Here is a 17,538-nt window from a genome sequence, read left to right on the forward strand (position 1 = left end):
GAAAGTGAGGAAAGTGTTAATATCTATTTGTTTTACAGGTTTGTTGCTTTACATATTCATATAACCTAATGGATATAAATGGCTTACAGAAGGGAAAAATCTTCTTTTCTCCATTAAAAAACAGTTAATGCTTTTCACACTTTTTTTGAACATCCCAAAATGCAGTTAAAAATAAATTAAGGTAAGTTTTTCAGGTGCAAGTTTAGATACTGTTTCAATTACAAACAAAATGAATGTTATTAAAAAGAAATAACCAGAATGTGTAATAATTAATAACTGACATTATAAGTACGGATCATGGTATCCCACTCACCTCTTCCAGGGTAGTCTGACTCACTAAGAAATTTGTGATATTTAAAGCAGTCTTGTTGGTTTCCAGCAGATCAAAAATGTTTGCTACTCCTCCTGCTGTGACTGGCACATGATACTCTAGCATGCTGAGGTGCTGATCCTGTGGGGACGAAAGGGAAACATTTATTCTGCTATGCCTGATAATACTGAGGTGACCACATAAGTCGACCAAGAGCTAACACTGAAATTCATTCCACTGACAGTGATGAGACAGTGTAAAGGATGGCTATGTTTTGCAACTAACAACCTGCAAAGACGAGATGAAAAGTTTTACAAATATCAAGAAAAAAACAAATTAAACACCTAGTGACAATTCCAAAGTATTCTATATTCCTATGCACTTATAGTCTTCCTAGGAAAAATACTGTAAGTGGTATTTTAGATGTCCGATTATGCTCAGCTCATATAAGGTTTTTTTTCAGAGATCACATTTAGAAAAAAAAAATTTTTTTTGTTTTAATGTAGACCTTTCTAAAAGGCTAGGGATTAACTGTTCAATTTATACTGGCTAAAAAGCTAGATTTCAAAAGCACTGTGTAGGAAAAGTCTCATTAAAATACGCCACATTCAGGGTGCTTGGGTGGCTCAGCCATTTAACTGTCTGCCTTCTGGCTCAGGTCATGATTTCGGGGTGCTGGGATGGAGCCCCGCACTGGACTGCCTGCTCAGTGGGGAGTCTCTTCTTCTCCCTCTGCCCCTCCCCCCACCTGCGCATGCCCACTTGTGCCAGCTCTCTCTCAAATGAATAAAATCTTTAAAAAAAATACGCCACGTTCTTTCTTAACTCACCCTAAAATTCTTCCCAATGTCTTTATTTAGACCATAGTATCACCATCTACTTAGTAATCTATTCTTGTTTCCTTGGAGCATATTTAACATCCTGCTTTTCTACATGTTTACTCAGTTACCATATCCTATTTGCTTCTCCTCTAAAACGGGTCTCACATTTAAACCATTCCTCTCTGTCTGCACCAGCAGTGTTAATCCCATTCTCACCCCTCCGTATCTGAGCGACTGCCACAGTGTCCTCCGTGGCCTAGAGCCTGCGTACCGTCACACGTTCTAGCACACAGCAGCTAGGATAATTTTTCTGGGGCACTCTTTGATCAAGATATGTTCTCACTCCAGCATCTACCCCTGCAACCTATGTGGGTCAGATCAAGACCATGAATTTCACCCGGTATTCAAGACTTCTGTGGCTGGAAACCTCTCCTTTTCTTACTCCTCTGCTCTCTGCCTAACCCCTCCTATTGACCCGAGGGTGCATCACACCTGTCGCCACATTCGGACTTTCTTACTTATTTAATCCCCAACTGCTGCTCTTGCTACTTCTCTTCTAGAGATCTAGAAACCTCCACCCACTTGCAGAGAATGGTCTGTCAAGAGAGACCTGAGACTATTATGATCACTGCATTTGCTCTGTGTAGCCCTGGTCCCAGAACACACCGACGTGAATGGAATCTCATCACTCAATGAGCAAACACTGGTTTCGACCTGGAAACTAACCAAAAGAAAAAGCACTACTGTGATTTTTCACAGTAAGACGAAGTATCCTTTAATTTTTAAATTTAATTTTAATTTATATGGTAGAAAATGGACTTTGATAAGAATCATAAAAGCTATTATTTCCTGGAGAAGTTAGATGAGGTTTGGGAGGTCGAGGCAAAGGTATTCCATAGAGGTAAAAGAATGGCTTTAAAAAATGCACTCTCTTTTGCTCTCTACAATCATGGCACATTAATATGGTGTCTTGAAGTTTACGAAGTAGCCTTGTGGGCATTTTATCATCCGCTACTCACACCAGTCTTGTGAGGTAGATGTTATTATACTATTTCACAAAGAAGAAAGAGGAAGTTCAGAGACTTTAAATGTCTTGCTGGAAAACACACAGGCAGAGCTGGATCGCTGCCCAAGCCTTTAAATTTCTTTCCACCATTCCTCACCTGATGTCTTTTATTTTTATTTTATTTTATTAAATATTTTACTTATTTATTTGAGAAAGAGAGAAAACACACGTGGGGAGGCGGGCAGAGGAAGAAGCAGGCTCCCTGCTGAACAGGAGCCCAACATGGGGCTAGACCCCAGGACCCTGAGATCATGACCTGAGCCAAAGTCTCACACTTAACCGACTGAGCTTCCCAGGTGCTCCTACTACCTGATTTTGTTTGAAAATATTCACTCGCTATAATCATCTTGTACAAACTATCTGTACATGAAAGATATTATAAAGACAGCTTTTTTTGTCCCATGCATTTATTTTAAGTATGTGCTATGTGAGATATATACACATATCTGTGCCTGTCCATCCTATGAATATATATATATATATGATGAAATTAAGTGAACAACATTTCAACTAATGTGGGAATGAGGAACTTGATTTCCAAGCAGTTCTGTTCAAACCATTGTGGGCTTGTCTTCCAAATAAGAGGAACAAGATAATATTCTCTAGCTATGATATTCTGGAATTTTACATTTTTTTTAAATAAGAAATGTCCTTGATCATATAATATCTGTCATCCCTCAGTCCCTTAACATATATAATTCATAAACTAGTTATATATACAACTCTAAAACTAATAGTATAGTTATAAAGCCTTTGTGAGGAAGAAATAAAGATATATAAAAGGACTACATTTCATTTATGTATATATGTTATGTAGGTATGTATGTATTTTAATGTAAGCCCTACACCAATGTGGGGCTTGAACTCACAGACCCTGAGATCAAGAGTCACACATTCTACAGACAGAGCCAGCCAGGTACCCCAGGAGTTCATTATTTTTATTTTTATTTTTTATTTCTTTTATTTTTTTTTTAAGATTTTACTTATTTATTTGACAGAGATCACAAGTAGTAGGAAGAGAGGCAGACAGAGAGAGGAGGAAGCAGGCTCCCCTTGGAGCAGAGAGCCCGATGTGGGGCTTGATCCCAGGACCCTGGGATCATGACCTGAGCCGAAGGCAGAGGCTTTAACCCACTGAGCCACCCAGGCACCCCAGTTCATTATTTTTAAATAGCTATAAAATTATATAATTAACTTAAAGATTCTATTGTTCATACTGTGTTTCAGAATATCTTACATATCTTGAACTAATAAATATATTACAATTAATAATAAAGCTACACTCAACTTGAAAATAGCAAGTATCCATATTAGATTATGACTATCAAAACCAATCAAGACCTAAAGTCAGGACAATTTCCTACTTACTTTTAAGTATGTTTTTGGAAAGTGCAGTTGCATAAACCTTGTGAGGGCCTCCATGCTCACTTTGGTATTCTTCAAGTGAACCTTGACAGTAAATCCTCGTCCAAACCTAGAAAGAAAAAGTGCAAAATGTGGTATGAGTTACATTTTGCTGAAATAACTCCCCTGGAATTCTAGGTAATGAAACAGGACCCAAGCTGACCATTAGAGCCCCTTTCTTAAATAAAGACTGCCATTTTGCTGTTAAAGTTCAAGGTGTGTTGCAACTGGCAATAGTGCACTGCCATGATTTTTTATTTAGTTCTACCACTATACAAAGTCACACTCCTTGGACAAAAGCTGCATTAGAAAGAAAACATAAAAACTTGGCTTTCATTGACATCAATGAACTGGCATCTGATGTCAGTATCCGGGGTTAAATACTTTCTAATTTAAAACTAACAAGGTCTTAAAAAGGCAAGTCATTGGAGATTTGGTGTCCCAAGTCACTGGGGTTTTAAAAATGAATGATGATTTATTATGTTAGCTAACTGTTTCCCCAAGTATAGAGTTTGTAAACAAGTCACAACAGACTCTGTGAGAACAACGTATAATGTCTCTTTCATCCTTTTTTCTTACTTATCTTGGCTCATACTATTTCACAAGAAGCCGACTTGTACAGATAAAGGTATAAAGTAACACCCTGAAGTTTGGAGATTAGCATGGACATGTATAGGTGCATATGTACTCTGGCAAATATAAAATATTAATTTAATTTTAATTTGGTAATATGATATTTGTATACATTTCCCCAAAGTATTATTGATTAAAAGTATTATTGATTAAAAGGTTCTGAATGCAGTAAAAATGTTAAACAGCTTACTAAAAGCCTGTGCACATGGTACATGAACACGCAAGATAAAAATCTATGCCTTTCTGTACTTGTCAAGGTCTAACTTGTTATCAAGTAAATTCTTAGAAAACTCCTTTCTCAGAGTATTTTTTTTTTTTTAAGATTTTATTTTATTTATTTGAGAGAGAGAGACAGTGAGAGAGAGCATGAGCGAGGAGAAGGTCAGAGGGAGAAGCAGACTCCCCATGGAGCTGGGAGCCTGATGTGGGACTCGATCCCGGGACTCCAGGATCACGCCCTGAGCCGGAGGCAGTCATTTAACCAACTGCGCCACCCAGGCGTCCCCCTTTCTCAGAGTATTTGTGTTGTAGTTTTTTTTTTTTTTTTTTCCTTTTTAAGACCTTTTAGTAAGATAATTTAACTTTCAGGTGAGTTGGAGATCAACTTTTTCTTCCCATTTTGTTTCTTGTCACAGACAAGCAGTGAAGCAATCCTCAAAGGTTAGTACAGTACTGGTAGAGTGACTTCCCCACATTGTATGTTAAAACAAACAACACAATAGTTCTTCACTTGCCTTTTTTTTTTTTTAAAGACTTAAATTGTTTATTTTAAAGCAAGAGAGAGAGCAAGCACTGTGGGAAGGGGCAGAGGCAGAGGGAGAAAGCCACTCCACCAGACGCCCCGCTGAGTGCAGAGCCCGGTGTGGGGCTCCGTCTCGGGACCCTGAGATCACAACCAGAGCTGAAACCAAGACTCAGAAGCTTAACAGACCGAGCCGCCCAGGCGCCTCTCACCGGCTTTTTATATGCTGCAAAGACCCAATACACTGGAACCTTCCATTCACCATAATGGCCAACCTGGTGCAGAGAGCTTCACATTCTTCCATGCTGAAAGACAGAACCGCATCAGAATGCCGGGCACAGAAAAGTGCTCGTAAGCGTAAGTTCAAGTGTTTCATTACGGCACCTCAGAAATACTATTTTAGTTCTTTAAAACGTCCCTTTCCTTGAAGGACACAAAAAATACATTTTAAAATATAAATTAAATGTCCTCACCCAGGGTTTATTACTCTTTATTCTCCAGCCTGAAGCCATCTCGCTCACCTGGAATGCCCTCTCATCAAACACGGTATTTCTTTCAACCTCTTTCAAGCTTGGGCTCAAGACCTACATTCCCTGAGAAATGTTTCCAAAATAATCCTGAGCTTTTTTTCACGACACTTCATACTCCATATTCAGTTGGCTTTTATGCTTTCTTATTTATAACTAGTTAACCTGTACTTGATTATATAATCCCTCATTTCAAGAACTATGACAACTGGTACAAATCCCACTCCACTTCATACAAAAATGAATGGAAATTAAAAGACTGGCTTCAGAACATATCGTGTGCTGGGCAAAGCTAGGATATCAATGTGACTCTTAATTATAAAAAAAATCTAGAACTTTTTCTACTATATGATCACTGAAGTAAAAGGATGACTTTAATACAAGGCTAACCTTACAAGGCAGACACAGACAAAATGCTTCAGTAGCTTTTTTACTGAATCGATTGGAAGGATCCACTTCATGGAGGAGGTCTGGGAGATCAGAACTCAGATTTTGTCAAATAACCATTTCAGGAAAACAAACAAAAAACAAAAACAAAAACAAAAACAAAAAAACATTTCAGGTAGAAAGCCAGGCAGGGACAGGGTGTGGTAATAGGCAAGGGTAGTAAGTGTCTATGGAACCACTAAGTCATTTAGATTGACTGAATGGGTCGGGGGTGGGGGGTGTCACAGGAAAAAAAAGACAGGAAATTTAGATGAGGCCAGACAATGAAAGGCCTTCCATACGAAGGCTAAGGATGATGAACTTTATGCAACAGGGAGTAATAGTTTAAGTTCCTCTTAAGAGAAATTTGTTTTTACTTTTTATTTTTAAATTTCCTTTTAAAGATTTATTCATTTGTTTTAGAGAGAGAGCGCGTATGTGTGCCCACGGGGGCGCACACACATGACGGGAGAAGCAGACGGAGAGAATCTGCAAGCAGACTCTGCCGAGGAGGGGCTTGATCTCAAGACCCATGAGATCGTAACCAGAGTCCAAACCAAGAATGGGACAGTCACTAGACTGAGCCACCAGGCGCCCTAAGAGAAACTGTTCATACACGGATCGCTTAGGCCCTAACCCCCTACCACGGGAGCTGGATTCTCACGTGAAACCTGCCTGAGTTGCTCCCATGACGACAACATAAATTACATAAATTACAACAGCATAAATTTTGATTTTTAACCCAACGGTGGCTTCGTTACCCAGGCACACTCTACAGGATTCTCTCTTCCCGTCTCTCCTCCTAGAATCCTGTCACTGGCCCTCGGGTTCCCACCCTCAGTTTACCTGTGAGACGTGAGGATGACGGAACACTTGTTCTGCACTTCTTCTGAAATGATCTTCCAGAGATGCCGTTTCGACTTAGGATCCATCCCAGAGCTTGGCTCATCCTTAATAGAAAGTTACAAGAAAAATTTATCAAATTAATTAATTTTTGATGAGGTTCTTTACATGAATCACTGCGTCTCACTTGCCTAGAACAGAAATCACTTTGCGAAGTCCTGTGACAAACTTGTTTTATACTTAATAGGCTTCTTTCTGCTGCTGTCAAAAAGCTCAAAATTAATCATTTAGAATTGTCAATCTGTTTTAAAAAAGTGTTTCAGTGAGGTTGACACCCTGTTACTTTACACTTGTCTCGTATTTCTTTGGGAAAAAAATCTGCATCAATTACTGACAAAGTGGGGTTTCTGCATTTAATACTACATTGTCACAGATATATCTGAAGCTACATCAACAAGATTGCTACCTTGCTCCTGAGAGCAGAATTGTGGCTTTGTGTGATAATAGAGCATATGCTGCTCACAGAACACAATTTTTGATTTTTCAGTTAGTATGTTTGAGGTATATCTTATTTTATTTTATTTCTTTCTGAACTTTTTTTAAAAATTTACTTATTTTTTTATTTTTATCAACATATAATGTATTATTTGGAGGTATATTTTAAATTCTATGTTATTAATTGAAACTGAATCCTCTTCGGAGGAATAAAAATAATATTTGCAGAAATTTCCACGTAGAAAATACAAATTATATTTTAAGATAAATGATGTTTTGGAAAATTGTTCAGACACAAAATTCAAAATAGATGACAAACGATTGCTAAACAAGCAATAATAGATTGTAAGAGACGATTAAATTAACAAATTAGAGGACAAGATCAGGTCATAATTAAGAGCTCTGTTTTCTCAGTGGAGAGTATGTACATAGGATTATCTGAGGCTTGTCTTTATAGTAAGAGGCTAAAGGAATGAGTGTTGATCTGGGGAAACAGGAAAGGATATCCTGTCACTGCTCCTATTCTTGAAGATGAGAGCGTATAGGGTAAATGCATATGACAGCTTTCTTTCATAGCCTGTATTTCAGCTCAGCTCATTAATACATAACATTTGACTAGCAATTTTAAACATTTTAAATACTTTACATCTATTCTTTCACAGAAGTGCCCAAGGATTGTTTTGTTCAAGTTAAGGGACACTTAGACAATAAAATTCCACCATAAACATTGATGGGCAGGGATGTAACGCATTATAAACTGGTACTACGGAAAGGTAGGTTGCGCATCACTTAGCTGGGCGGTTTAAATGATGGGGTCCTCTGTAGGACTTAATCCCTGGAATAATGTGGTGATTTATAATTGAATTTGTATTGCATACAGTCAAAACTCTTCTGAAGTTCAGAGTTCCTTAAATGAAGTGCATCTTCCAAAATAAGCGCAGGTTCATTTCTCAGAAATAGGCCCCTTCCCAGCGTCTGGCCTGAAGAGCAGGAAGCCCTATCGACCACCTCTATGGGTAATTTGTATTCCAGGTGATGAATTAAATTTTCTAACTCTTAACCAAAATATAAATGTGGAATGCATTTCTTGCATCAAAGAATTCAAATAAATTAAAGAGGCATACTGTCAATCCCAAACTAGGTAACACATATTTTTAAGTAACAGGGAAATGAAATTTTAGCACAACATATTGCTCTAAACTCTGTCTTTCCATTTTAGGAGAAGTTGGAAAACATGTTGGTTCACCTCATGAGTTACTAACAACAGATTTCTTCAATAATGGGCGATCAAACTGTTCTGTATTCCATAACTACTTACTAGAATACCCGGAATTTATTCTGGCTACTTCCTGTTCCCATAACAAGTATTTCTTCTGAAATGGACTAGCCATAGCTCTTTGCTGATACAGATTCCCTTAAAAAGGGCACCTGGGTGACTCAGTCGGTTAAGCGTCTGCCTCCACCTCAAGTCATGGTCCCAGGGTCCTGGGATCGAGTCCTGTACGGGGCTCCCTGCTTAGTGGGGAGCCTGCTTCTCCCTCTGCCTGCCGCCCCGCCCCTGCTTGTGCGCACGCGCCCTGTCTTTCTCTCTCTGACATAAGAAATAAATAAAATCCTTAAAAAAATAAATTCCCTTAATGAGGTGGTATATGTAAGATGTTTTGCAAAATAACCAGCACAAAGGGAGACCTCAGTAAAGATTTTTGGCAACAATGACAATAAAATGTTACACACACTACTGGGTATGTGGGTCTAATCATGCAGTCCCCTTTTCCACAACCATCTTCTTACCAGCAGGAGAATGGAAGGTTTCCCTATCAAGGCCAGTGCGGTGGATAATTTTCTTTTTGTGCCGTAACTGCACAAAGAGGTAGCTCTGTCCTTGTAGGGCATCAGGTGAAGTCTCCTCAGGAGTTTATGAACAGTCTGTGGGAGGAAAAGAGGAGTTAGGTTGTTGACTTTCTGCTGCCAAAACCCTAACAGCACTGCAGGGAAAAAAGATAATCGTGAAAGAAAGTCTGTAATGAAGAAAATACATACTGAAAACAATTCAAACATTTAAACCCAACTTATTATGTTTTTACTTTTAAAGGTCCACCTAAAAATTAATAATGTCTTAAAAGAGATAAAAACAATTCTGTGGAGGCTCATTTTTAAATGGGATCCCCCCCCCACAAATGTGTGTTGTGTATTTACAATTGGACTGGACTTTCTGCAGGATTTCTATATACAATTTAGAAGAGCTGAAACAGAATTCTACCCTTCACAAGGCAGGTTTCTCACGGATGGTCCTCTTTGTTTCATCTTTCTTCTTACAGAGGGGGCAAACTGTCACAAAGGCTTTATGTCTATTTAAAACTGACCCAGTATCAAAACTGCAGTGTGTTAACTTAGGAGTCATGGGCTCGTGAGGCTATTTCTGCAGCTAAACAGCTCTGGCAAAGAGTGGAATCCTAGGAGGACTTCAACAGGTCCTCAGGGTGGCAGAAATAGAGAAAACTGTCCCAAGAGTCAGCCATGCCAGTAAAAAGGCAAATGATGGCACTGAAGTACAAAATCACATTTAAAAAAATCAAAATGGAAGCTATTCACTTTTACGTGGGCAGTTTTTGCGGAATCCCCTGTTTCAGAACTTATCTAAACACAGGAGGGTGTGCAGACATCACCAACCACAGCTCAGCCCTGAGCCTCTGGCAAGTGTGATCCTTTACTGGATAGTTCTGAGCAAATACAGGTCAGGAGCTTCTGCAACTGGGTTTGCAGGCGTCTTGTCTGATATTCACAACAAAGGGAAGACTACCTCAGTGGTCCGTGACATCAAGAAAATGCCACAGTTTTCCAGGTCTCACTCAGTTGCGAGAGTAGGGGGTGGGGAGCGAAAACAGTCATGGTTTTCGAAGGAACTAGTTTTCAAACTTCTACTCACTTCTTTGATGTCTTTTTCTGGAATTCCATGTATCCTGGCATAGAAATACAGGTGTTCTTCCACAGACACCAGGTCGTCTAAGGCATCCTCCTGAGGGCAGTATCCAACGAGGGAGCTGTGTGAGTCAACATGACCCAGGGACCTGAGTTGAGAGAAGAAAAGACACAGAGAGTTTCAAAAGGCATGGCCCTGCTCGTCCCCCAATATGGGGAAGGCAGCTCTTTTTGGTCACGGGGATTGGTGATTCTAATAAAAAAAGGTAGAATACCCCACGACCATATCACACTTAAAACGTATAAATTTCCACCTCCTAGAATAGCTATTTTTCCCCAAAGGATTTAATAATATGACTACAAAAATAACAAAGAGTTCATTTAATTATTTTTTTCACGTCATTATGTTGTGCTTAGTAAATTGAAGCCATGGTTTTTCATACCCAGTTTTATTTCTTATCAGAATATTTCCACTTGAAGGAATTATGTCTCCTGTCAGCATCTTGAAGATAGTTGTCTTTCCTGCTCCATTCACCCCAAGAAGGCCAAAGCACTAGTTTGGGAGAGCAAAGAAAAAAACATAGATAAATCCTAATCCAAACCAAAGACATATTACTATTATATCCTTTCCTCTTTTTCCCTGGGTGAAATAAATTACAAAGAAAAATACATCATTGGAATTATTCATGGATATTGTAGTGTTCTGTTGGTATTTGATAAAACTTTTTCTCTTTTAAAACAAATGGTTACTTAAATATCTTTTTTCCTTTAACCATCTGAACGCTTGTATATATACTTACGACTTATTTTACACATTATCTTATATTATATTATCTGGGTGACATGACAAAACATTCCACAAGTAAGATATGCTAACTTCACAAAGTAATTATATTTATAGATTTCACATTATTCACACAAAATCACAACTTTACTGAATAAGCCGCTGAAGGAATAATTTTATGCTGTTGAATAGATTTGATGCATTTGGTTTGCAGCTCCGCTCCAAAAACTAAAGGAAATGCTCACATTCTCTTTCTCCTTTCAAAGCTGACTTAGTATTTTTTTCTTTTTCTTTTTCTTTTCTTTTCTTTTTTTTTTTTTGCCTTTAAATATTTAGTTATATTAAGAGAGTGAACAAGAGGGGAGGGGCAGAGGGAGAGGGGGAGAGAGAATCTCAAGCAGACTCCACACTGACGTTGAGTTTTATGTGGGGCTCAATCCCGTGACCCTGAGATCATGATCTGAGCCAAAATCAAGAGTCCGATGCTTAACCAACTGAGCCACACAGGTGCCCCAATATTTTCTCTATAAAAACAGCAAGAATAAATATGGATGCAGTTCTAGGACCTTGCTTCTGGACCCTAGTCTCTTTATGCTGTTTTTCAAAAATGGCTGAAAACTACAAGTTGAAGACAGCACCCCACACAGACATTGTGATTGGAAAACCACCCCAGGGAGGACAGCAGCTTGGGATGGGGCTTAGGACTTAGGGTGTGGTGACTCCTTTCTGTTAAGAGAAAGATTTAGAGGGTACTTGTAACACATGGATGTGTGTAAATTTTATATACAGAATCCATCAAAATACTCAGGGGGTAACTTCCTGAATATTTTTCTAGAAAAAATAATTTCCAGAAAAGAAGATTTTTGTCACTTAATATGCCAATATAAAGGGCCATTCAGAACGAAGCAGTGCTCCTCACCTCCCCAGCGGGTATCCCGATGCTGATGTTGTTTACAGCTATGATCTTTTTGTGGATAAGCTGGTAGGTCTTTGTGAGACGATGGAGCTGGACCAGGTCAAAGTCACTTGCGCCATTCTCTACTCGGAATCTCTCAGCCCGCACATCTTCATCTTCATCTATTGTCTCCATTAGGGGTGAAGAATTAAATTTTCTAAAGAAGAGTCTAAAAAATGGACCCAGTGATTTTGCATCAGTGATTCTGAACGGCACCACTCAATTCTCACATATTTTAATGGGTTCTCACTTCACTAAAAGTGTGCAATCACACACTAGGTTTGTTTTAAATTTGTTACACATTATGCTACTTAAATAAGTTAAAATTAGCATGGATGCCATTCACCATGTCCAATATGGTATTCGGAAAACAGCTTCTACTTTCCATGCCTTAAATGCTTTCAGATCCACTGTTACAATTCAGAATCTAATTTTAGTAACAAGGGGATCAATTTGGGTTTGAAAGTTACCTCCTAAATGAGAGAACCGGAGTCATTAATAAGATCCAACACTTATAAGTCCATGATCAATCATCACCTTCTTATAAGAAAATCCTTTTTATTTCTTCTTTTATCATCACTGACATGAATGTTCCTCTATGTTCTGTGAAACATAACATAAGACTTTCCTGTGAAAGTCTTACCTAGGATCTAGTTAAGGTTATTGGCCCTGAAAACAATTATTAAGTCTCAAACCCACATCAACATCTTGCCTAACATATACTGAAGCAAACCAAATCAAACAAAATTTAAAGACCCAACAAATCAATCAGATCTTCCTCCCAATGTACCTGCTTCTTTTAATGATATCCCCAGAGATTCCAACTGCGATGTTTTCTCTGAATCTTCCCCATTCTAAAATCCACTCGTGTCAGTGTCCTAACACTGGAAATGCCTCTAACACCCAGTCATCAATCATGTTCTGTCTATTTCTATTACCATCAGAGGCTTTTACTCTTTCTCACCTAAATTCTTCATGAATCTCAAACTGCTCCAATATCTCTGACTCTTCCATTCTAATCTTCAGGACATCCACAGAATCACATCTCCTAAACCACCATTTGATCAGGTTGCTTTCTGGTCAAAACCTTTATTGGACAACTATTTGTTTGTTGAACAAAGTCCAAATCATCTCTTTAGCCAAGTATCTAATAGATTCCATAGTCTTCTGGCCACTTGCTTAAGTTCCTACTATTTCATTACATTTATTCTATGTTCTAATCACACTGTATTACTCATTTCTCAAATACAAGCCAAGACTTTTTTGCTTGATCTTTGCTCTTGTCATTCTTTTCATTATTTTTACCTTAAGTTTTATTTTTCCATTCGTGATACATGCACATCAATGCATTAAAAAGGTACTGAAGAATATATAGTGAGAATATATATAGAGAAGTAAGTTTTCCTGTACAGTTCTCTTCAGCAAGGCACCCATAATTAGAGATAGTCGGTGCATATGTACATGTAAATTATAGTTCTTTTCTAACCCAGGTGGTAATAAACAATTCACAAAGTTCTGAAACTAGGTTTTTCATTTAATAATATTAGCAGTAACCCCAAATATTACATACAGAACTGTATCAGTCTGATGACTGCACAGTGTTACACGCATGAAAAAAACACATAATTTATCAAACCAATCCTTACATGAAGGACATTTAGTTTGTTTTCATTCTTTTGCTATTAAGAATGGCTGCTATGACGGATGATTTTATACATACATAATTCTGCATGTATGTGAGCATATTTGTAGGAAAAGAATCCTAGAAATGGAGTGCCTGGGTCAATGGTATATACATTTCTTTTTTTTTATTTATGATTCTGTTTTTCTCTTTATCCAATCTTCTCCGAAACCCACGGCTAATATGCTACTCACTCAGCACTCTTCTCATTTCTACTTTCTATCCTTCCTTTTTAAACAACTCAAACACTACATCTTTTGTTTACGTATGTTTTTTCTTTTCACCACTGAATCTTTTTTTTTTTTAATTTTTTTTTTTCACCACTGAATCTTAAGGCTAATCTCCTTAAGGCTAACAGTTGAGCTTCTTTAATATTATTCTCTCACTCTACAACAATACTTGCAGACATATAGTAAGGTCTGGTAACTATTGACTAAATGAAATGACTGGTGAATTACTTGACAGTTTTTTTAAGGTTTGTTTTTTTGTTTTGTTTTGTTTTGTTTTGTTTTTACCACATTTCCATTTTACTAATGGAAAGATGACTATGGCCCACTTCTGAAATATTCTGAATTGAGTTTGATCATGGAGGTCAAACACGGTATTTTCATTTTATTTACCTGAGTTTCTTTATTAGCCATTCATTGATTAAGAGCCGCAAGAAAAAGAACATGGTGCCCTGAGAAACCAAAGCCACAAACATTGCACCTAATTTATCCATCTCAAAGGTTTCACTTGGGTATTCCACTCCATATGCTTTTAGGAAGTCCAGGACTGACTGTTGTTGAGAAAGTTCAATCAAACCGTAGCCAAAGCAGAATTGTGGAAAAATCAGGAAAATGCGCTTGAGGGTTTCAGAAATAAGTTCTAAAGTCTGAAATGAGAAGGGAAAAAAAAAAATGAATCTCGGTGTTAGACTTCTAACAGATTGACAAAAATGCAAAACTAGATGTGTACAAATAGTAAAACTTGAGAAATTCATCTAGATTGGCAAGTATTTCACAGGTATGCTGAATTTACAAGTAAGTATTTACTCTAAACAAACAGTAGAGATTTATACATAAAATACAAGCAGAAAAGGATTATCTTTATCTTGAGATGATCAGGCCAAATCCTGAAGGCTGAATCCCTTCTAGCCCTGCCTTACATCCTAGGAATGTAGAAATAGCCAAGTTGTTGGGGGTCTGACAGAAGGTATTGGTCAAGCCTGAGTAAAGGAGGCATCTGGTAAGGTTAAGCTTTAGAACCTTAGGTAATTTGTACGTGAAGAGAGACTAAAATGAAGGGAGGAAAGAGCGCCAGACTATCTCGTTGTGGAACAAATGGCTCATTTTCACGTTATTCACACTTGGGCCAACCACTTCCAACTCATGAATTGTCTTCTTCCTTCTGGAGTGTGCTTGTCTATTCCTTAGTTCATTTCATTTCCTCTCTATTCTTTCCAATTCAATCTCTTAGCACTGCTAGTGCTTCCTTTATCACTAATTGTAATTGTCCCCTCTGAATGGAAAGTGATGCTTACAATGGAGTAGATTTCAATACATGACTGAAAGGGGATGAATTAGGTTTGTTCTCTGTAAAGGTTCAAAAAAATCTTAACCCACAGTTATAGAACTCAGTCATTGTCCTTGTTACTACCATACCATAGCAATTTGTTAATGAGTAAAAAGTGTAGCTGACCAACTGGTTGCATGATTTTCACAGTGTCATATAATATATCTGATTTCACCTCCATCACCCCACTCATGCCCTATCAAATGTCAATAGTTTTGACACTGGGCAAATACAATCATAAGTATAAACCTAGACGGAGCCTAAAAAGAATTTTCAAAGGCTGTAGTTTCTCCTCTACTAAATTTAATAGAGTTAAATGAAATTCCTCTTTTGTATTAGATCATGTGAAATACAGAAAATCTTTTCACCTTGAACATGTTGAAACGTTTCATACTTTATTGAAGTTTAGCAGACTAATAATGGACCTTACCGGATCATTAGGCTTTTCCTTGGAAAGAAAGTACACCACTGACAGGGAAACAATGGAATTGATGCCAAAAAAAAGGTTGATGCAGACATAAGTGATGAAAGCCATTCCTGTTTCATGGAAGAGCCCAGCCAGCAAGTACATCCAAGAAAATGTGGCATACCTGTATGTTAATAACACTAAGGATTAAAATTATGCCTTCATCACTATCCTTTAACAAAAAAACAAAAACTCTGATAGGGTTTTGAAAATAAATATTTGGGATAAGTTGCTAGATCTCTTATAGTTAGAGCTCTCTTTTATAACATTTTTTGACAAATCTTTTGGATTTCTTAAGTGACAGTAAGAAGCTTCTCTTTTCAGGAAACTTGAGTAGCTGTAGACCATCCAACTACACATTAATTCCTTCTAGACATGTCATCATCCTATGCAGGGAAGTTTTTTTGTTTGTTTGTTTGTTTTCTCAGAAATAAGAGTTTAATCAATATAAATCTTACAATTTAAAGCTGAAAAAAAATAATGACCTTATTTTAAGTTAGCTAACCAGACATGGAATGCCCAGAAGCCGGATGTCCCGCTTGAGCAAATTTGCAGCAACCTTTCCAGTGATGAAGAAGAACTAAAGACAAAGTAATCCTTCATCAGCTACACTGCGAAGTCAATGGATACTACTCATGCATTCAGGGCAGATAGAACTGCTATGGTTGCACTGATGATGTTAACCTGTACTACCTGTATTGACCTAATACAGAAATAGTATTGTGTATGTGTTAGACATCTATAAAAATGTAAATAAAATATATACGAGTACACAACTTACAATGCTATCTACTCATGATTTGTCAATACATAAATCCATACATGTACACACATTTTTCTGATCATTCTAAAGCATCCATTTTTATGTAATTAAATTACATATGTAAATTACATCTGTTCATTCTTTCACTGCAGCTTACCCAAATAGCAGAAGGAGGAGAGATACGGCTCCTAGGTTATTTCCACTGTAGAAGGCAGGTAACTTGAAAATTGCAATGACACCAATTGAAAATGCTACAGGCACCAAGTAGAAGGCCTACGGAAATATGTAAAACAAGGCTTAATATACAGCAAATATTTTTTCCAAAAACATCAATAGCCCATCTAGTTAAAATTGTAACAAGTTGACCTTGAAATCGGTGAAGGAATGAATTTTTATTTATGTTCCTGTTGCTTGCCATGTTCAGCTTATTTTACCATTGATTTCACTCTAGAATTTGTCTCCTGTAATAGAAGGTCAAGCCAGTCTCCATCTTTATAGATGTACACAGAGTCCCTGGTGTTCCTGCCTCCAGGCTTTGAAACTTGGGATCATTTGGTGAGAGAGGTTCAGTGAGAAAGATAAGACAGTCTTGGTATCTTGGTATTAGATTCAGTCCTCAAAATATTGATTTCATTTTGAATGCTGGAATGCCGACTGGTGGTAGATTTCTAAGGCTTGGTTATTAGTGTGAGACACTCTGTGTAAAATAGCAGGGTGGCAGGTTCCACACATTCTTGGAATTATAAGTATATGAACAAAGAATTCAGTGTTTAATTGACAAACAGAAATATTAAATGCTGTGCAGGCTGAGCAAGATGTACACTATAAGGGAGATGGTAATTTAACTGGGGGGGGGCTCCTAAATTGGAATGAATACTAGATATATGACAATAGAATCTAAGTAGTAAGCAGCCCTTCACAGAATCATGTACTTTAAGCTTTCTTGGCTTTAAAGCTCCTATTAAGTCCAGAGGAGTCATTACGATTCTTTTTAGATTTGACTTCAACAAACGCATTTCAGACTTCACTGGATACATTAACAAAGTGGATATGCAGTTAATTACTCTCCAGCTCTTCAAGCCAATGATCTATACAGCAACTCAGACAATTTTGCCATAATCACCAGGCAAATGCATACCACCTCCTGGG

At 37.7% G+C, this 17,538-nt stretch overlaps 1 protein-coding gene across 3 annotated transcripts in view; it reads right to left on the reverse strand.

Moving 5' to 3' along the window:
• Positions 1-17,538, reverse strand: part of ABCA12 (ATP binding cassette subfamily A member 12) — a 217,092-nt gene that overhangs the window by 2,120 nt on the left and 197,434 nt on the right. For all 3 annotated transcript variants that reach the window (XM_044241547.1, XM_044241546.1, XM_044241545.1), the window contains exons 43-53: positions 16,547-16,662; positions 15,591-15,750; positions 14,227-14,480; positions 11,890-12,094; positions 10,630-10,739; positions 10,194-10,335; positions 9,059-9,193; positions 6,776-6,879; positions 5,189-5,281; positions 3,566-3,671; positions 314-451 (exon numbers count right to left, since the gene is read on the reverse strand). In XM_044241547.1, the coding sequence (XP_044097482.1) occupies positions 314-451; positions 3,566-3,671; positions 5,189-5,281; positions 6,776-6,879; positions 9,059-9,193; positions 10,194-10,335; positions 10,630-10,739; positions 11,890-12,094; positions 14,227-14,480; positions 15,591-15,750; positions 16,547-16,662 (1,563 nt within the window). The remainder of the gene's footprint in view (positions 1-313; positions 452-3,565; positions 3,672-5,188; positions 5,282-6,775; positions 6,880-9,058; positions 9,194-10,193; positions 10,336-10,629; positions 10,740-11,889; positions 12,095-14,226; positions 14,481-15,590; positions 15,751-16,546; positions 16,663-17,538) is intronic.

Source organism: Neovison vison, chromosome 3 (assembly GCF_020171115.1).
Source record: "Neovison vison isolate M4711 chromosome 3, ASM_NN_V1, whole genome shotgun sequence".
Lineage (NCBI taxonomy): Eukaryota > Metazoa > Chordata > Mammalia > Carnivora > Mustelidae > Neogale > Neogale vison.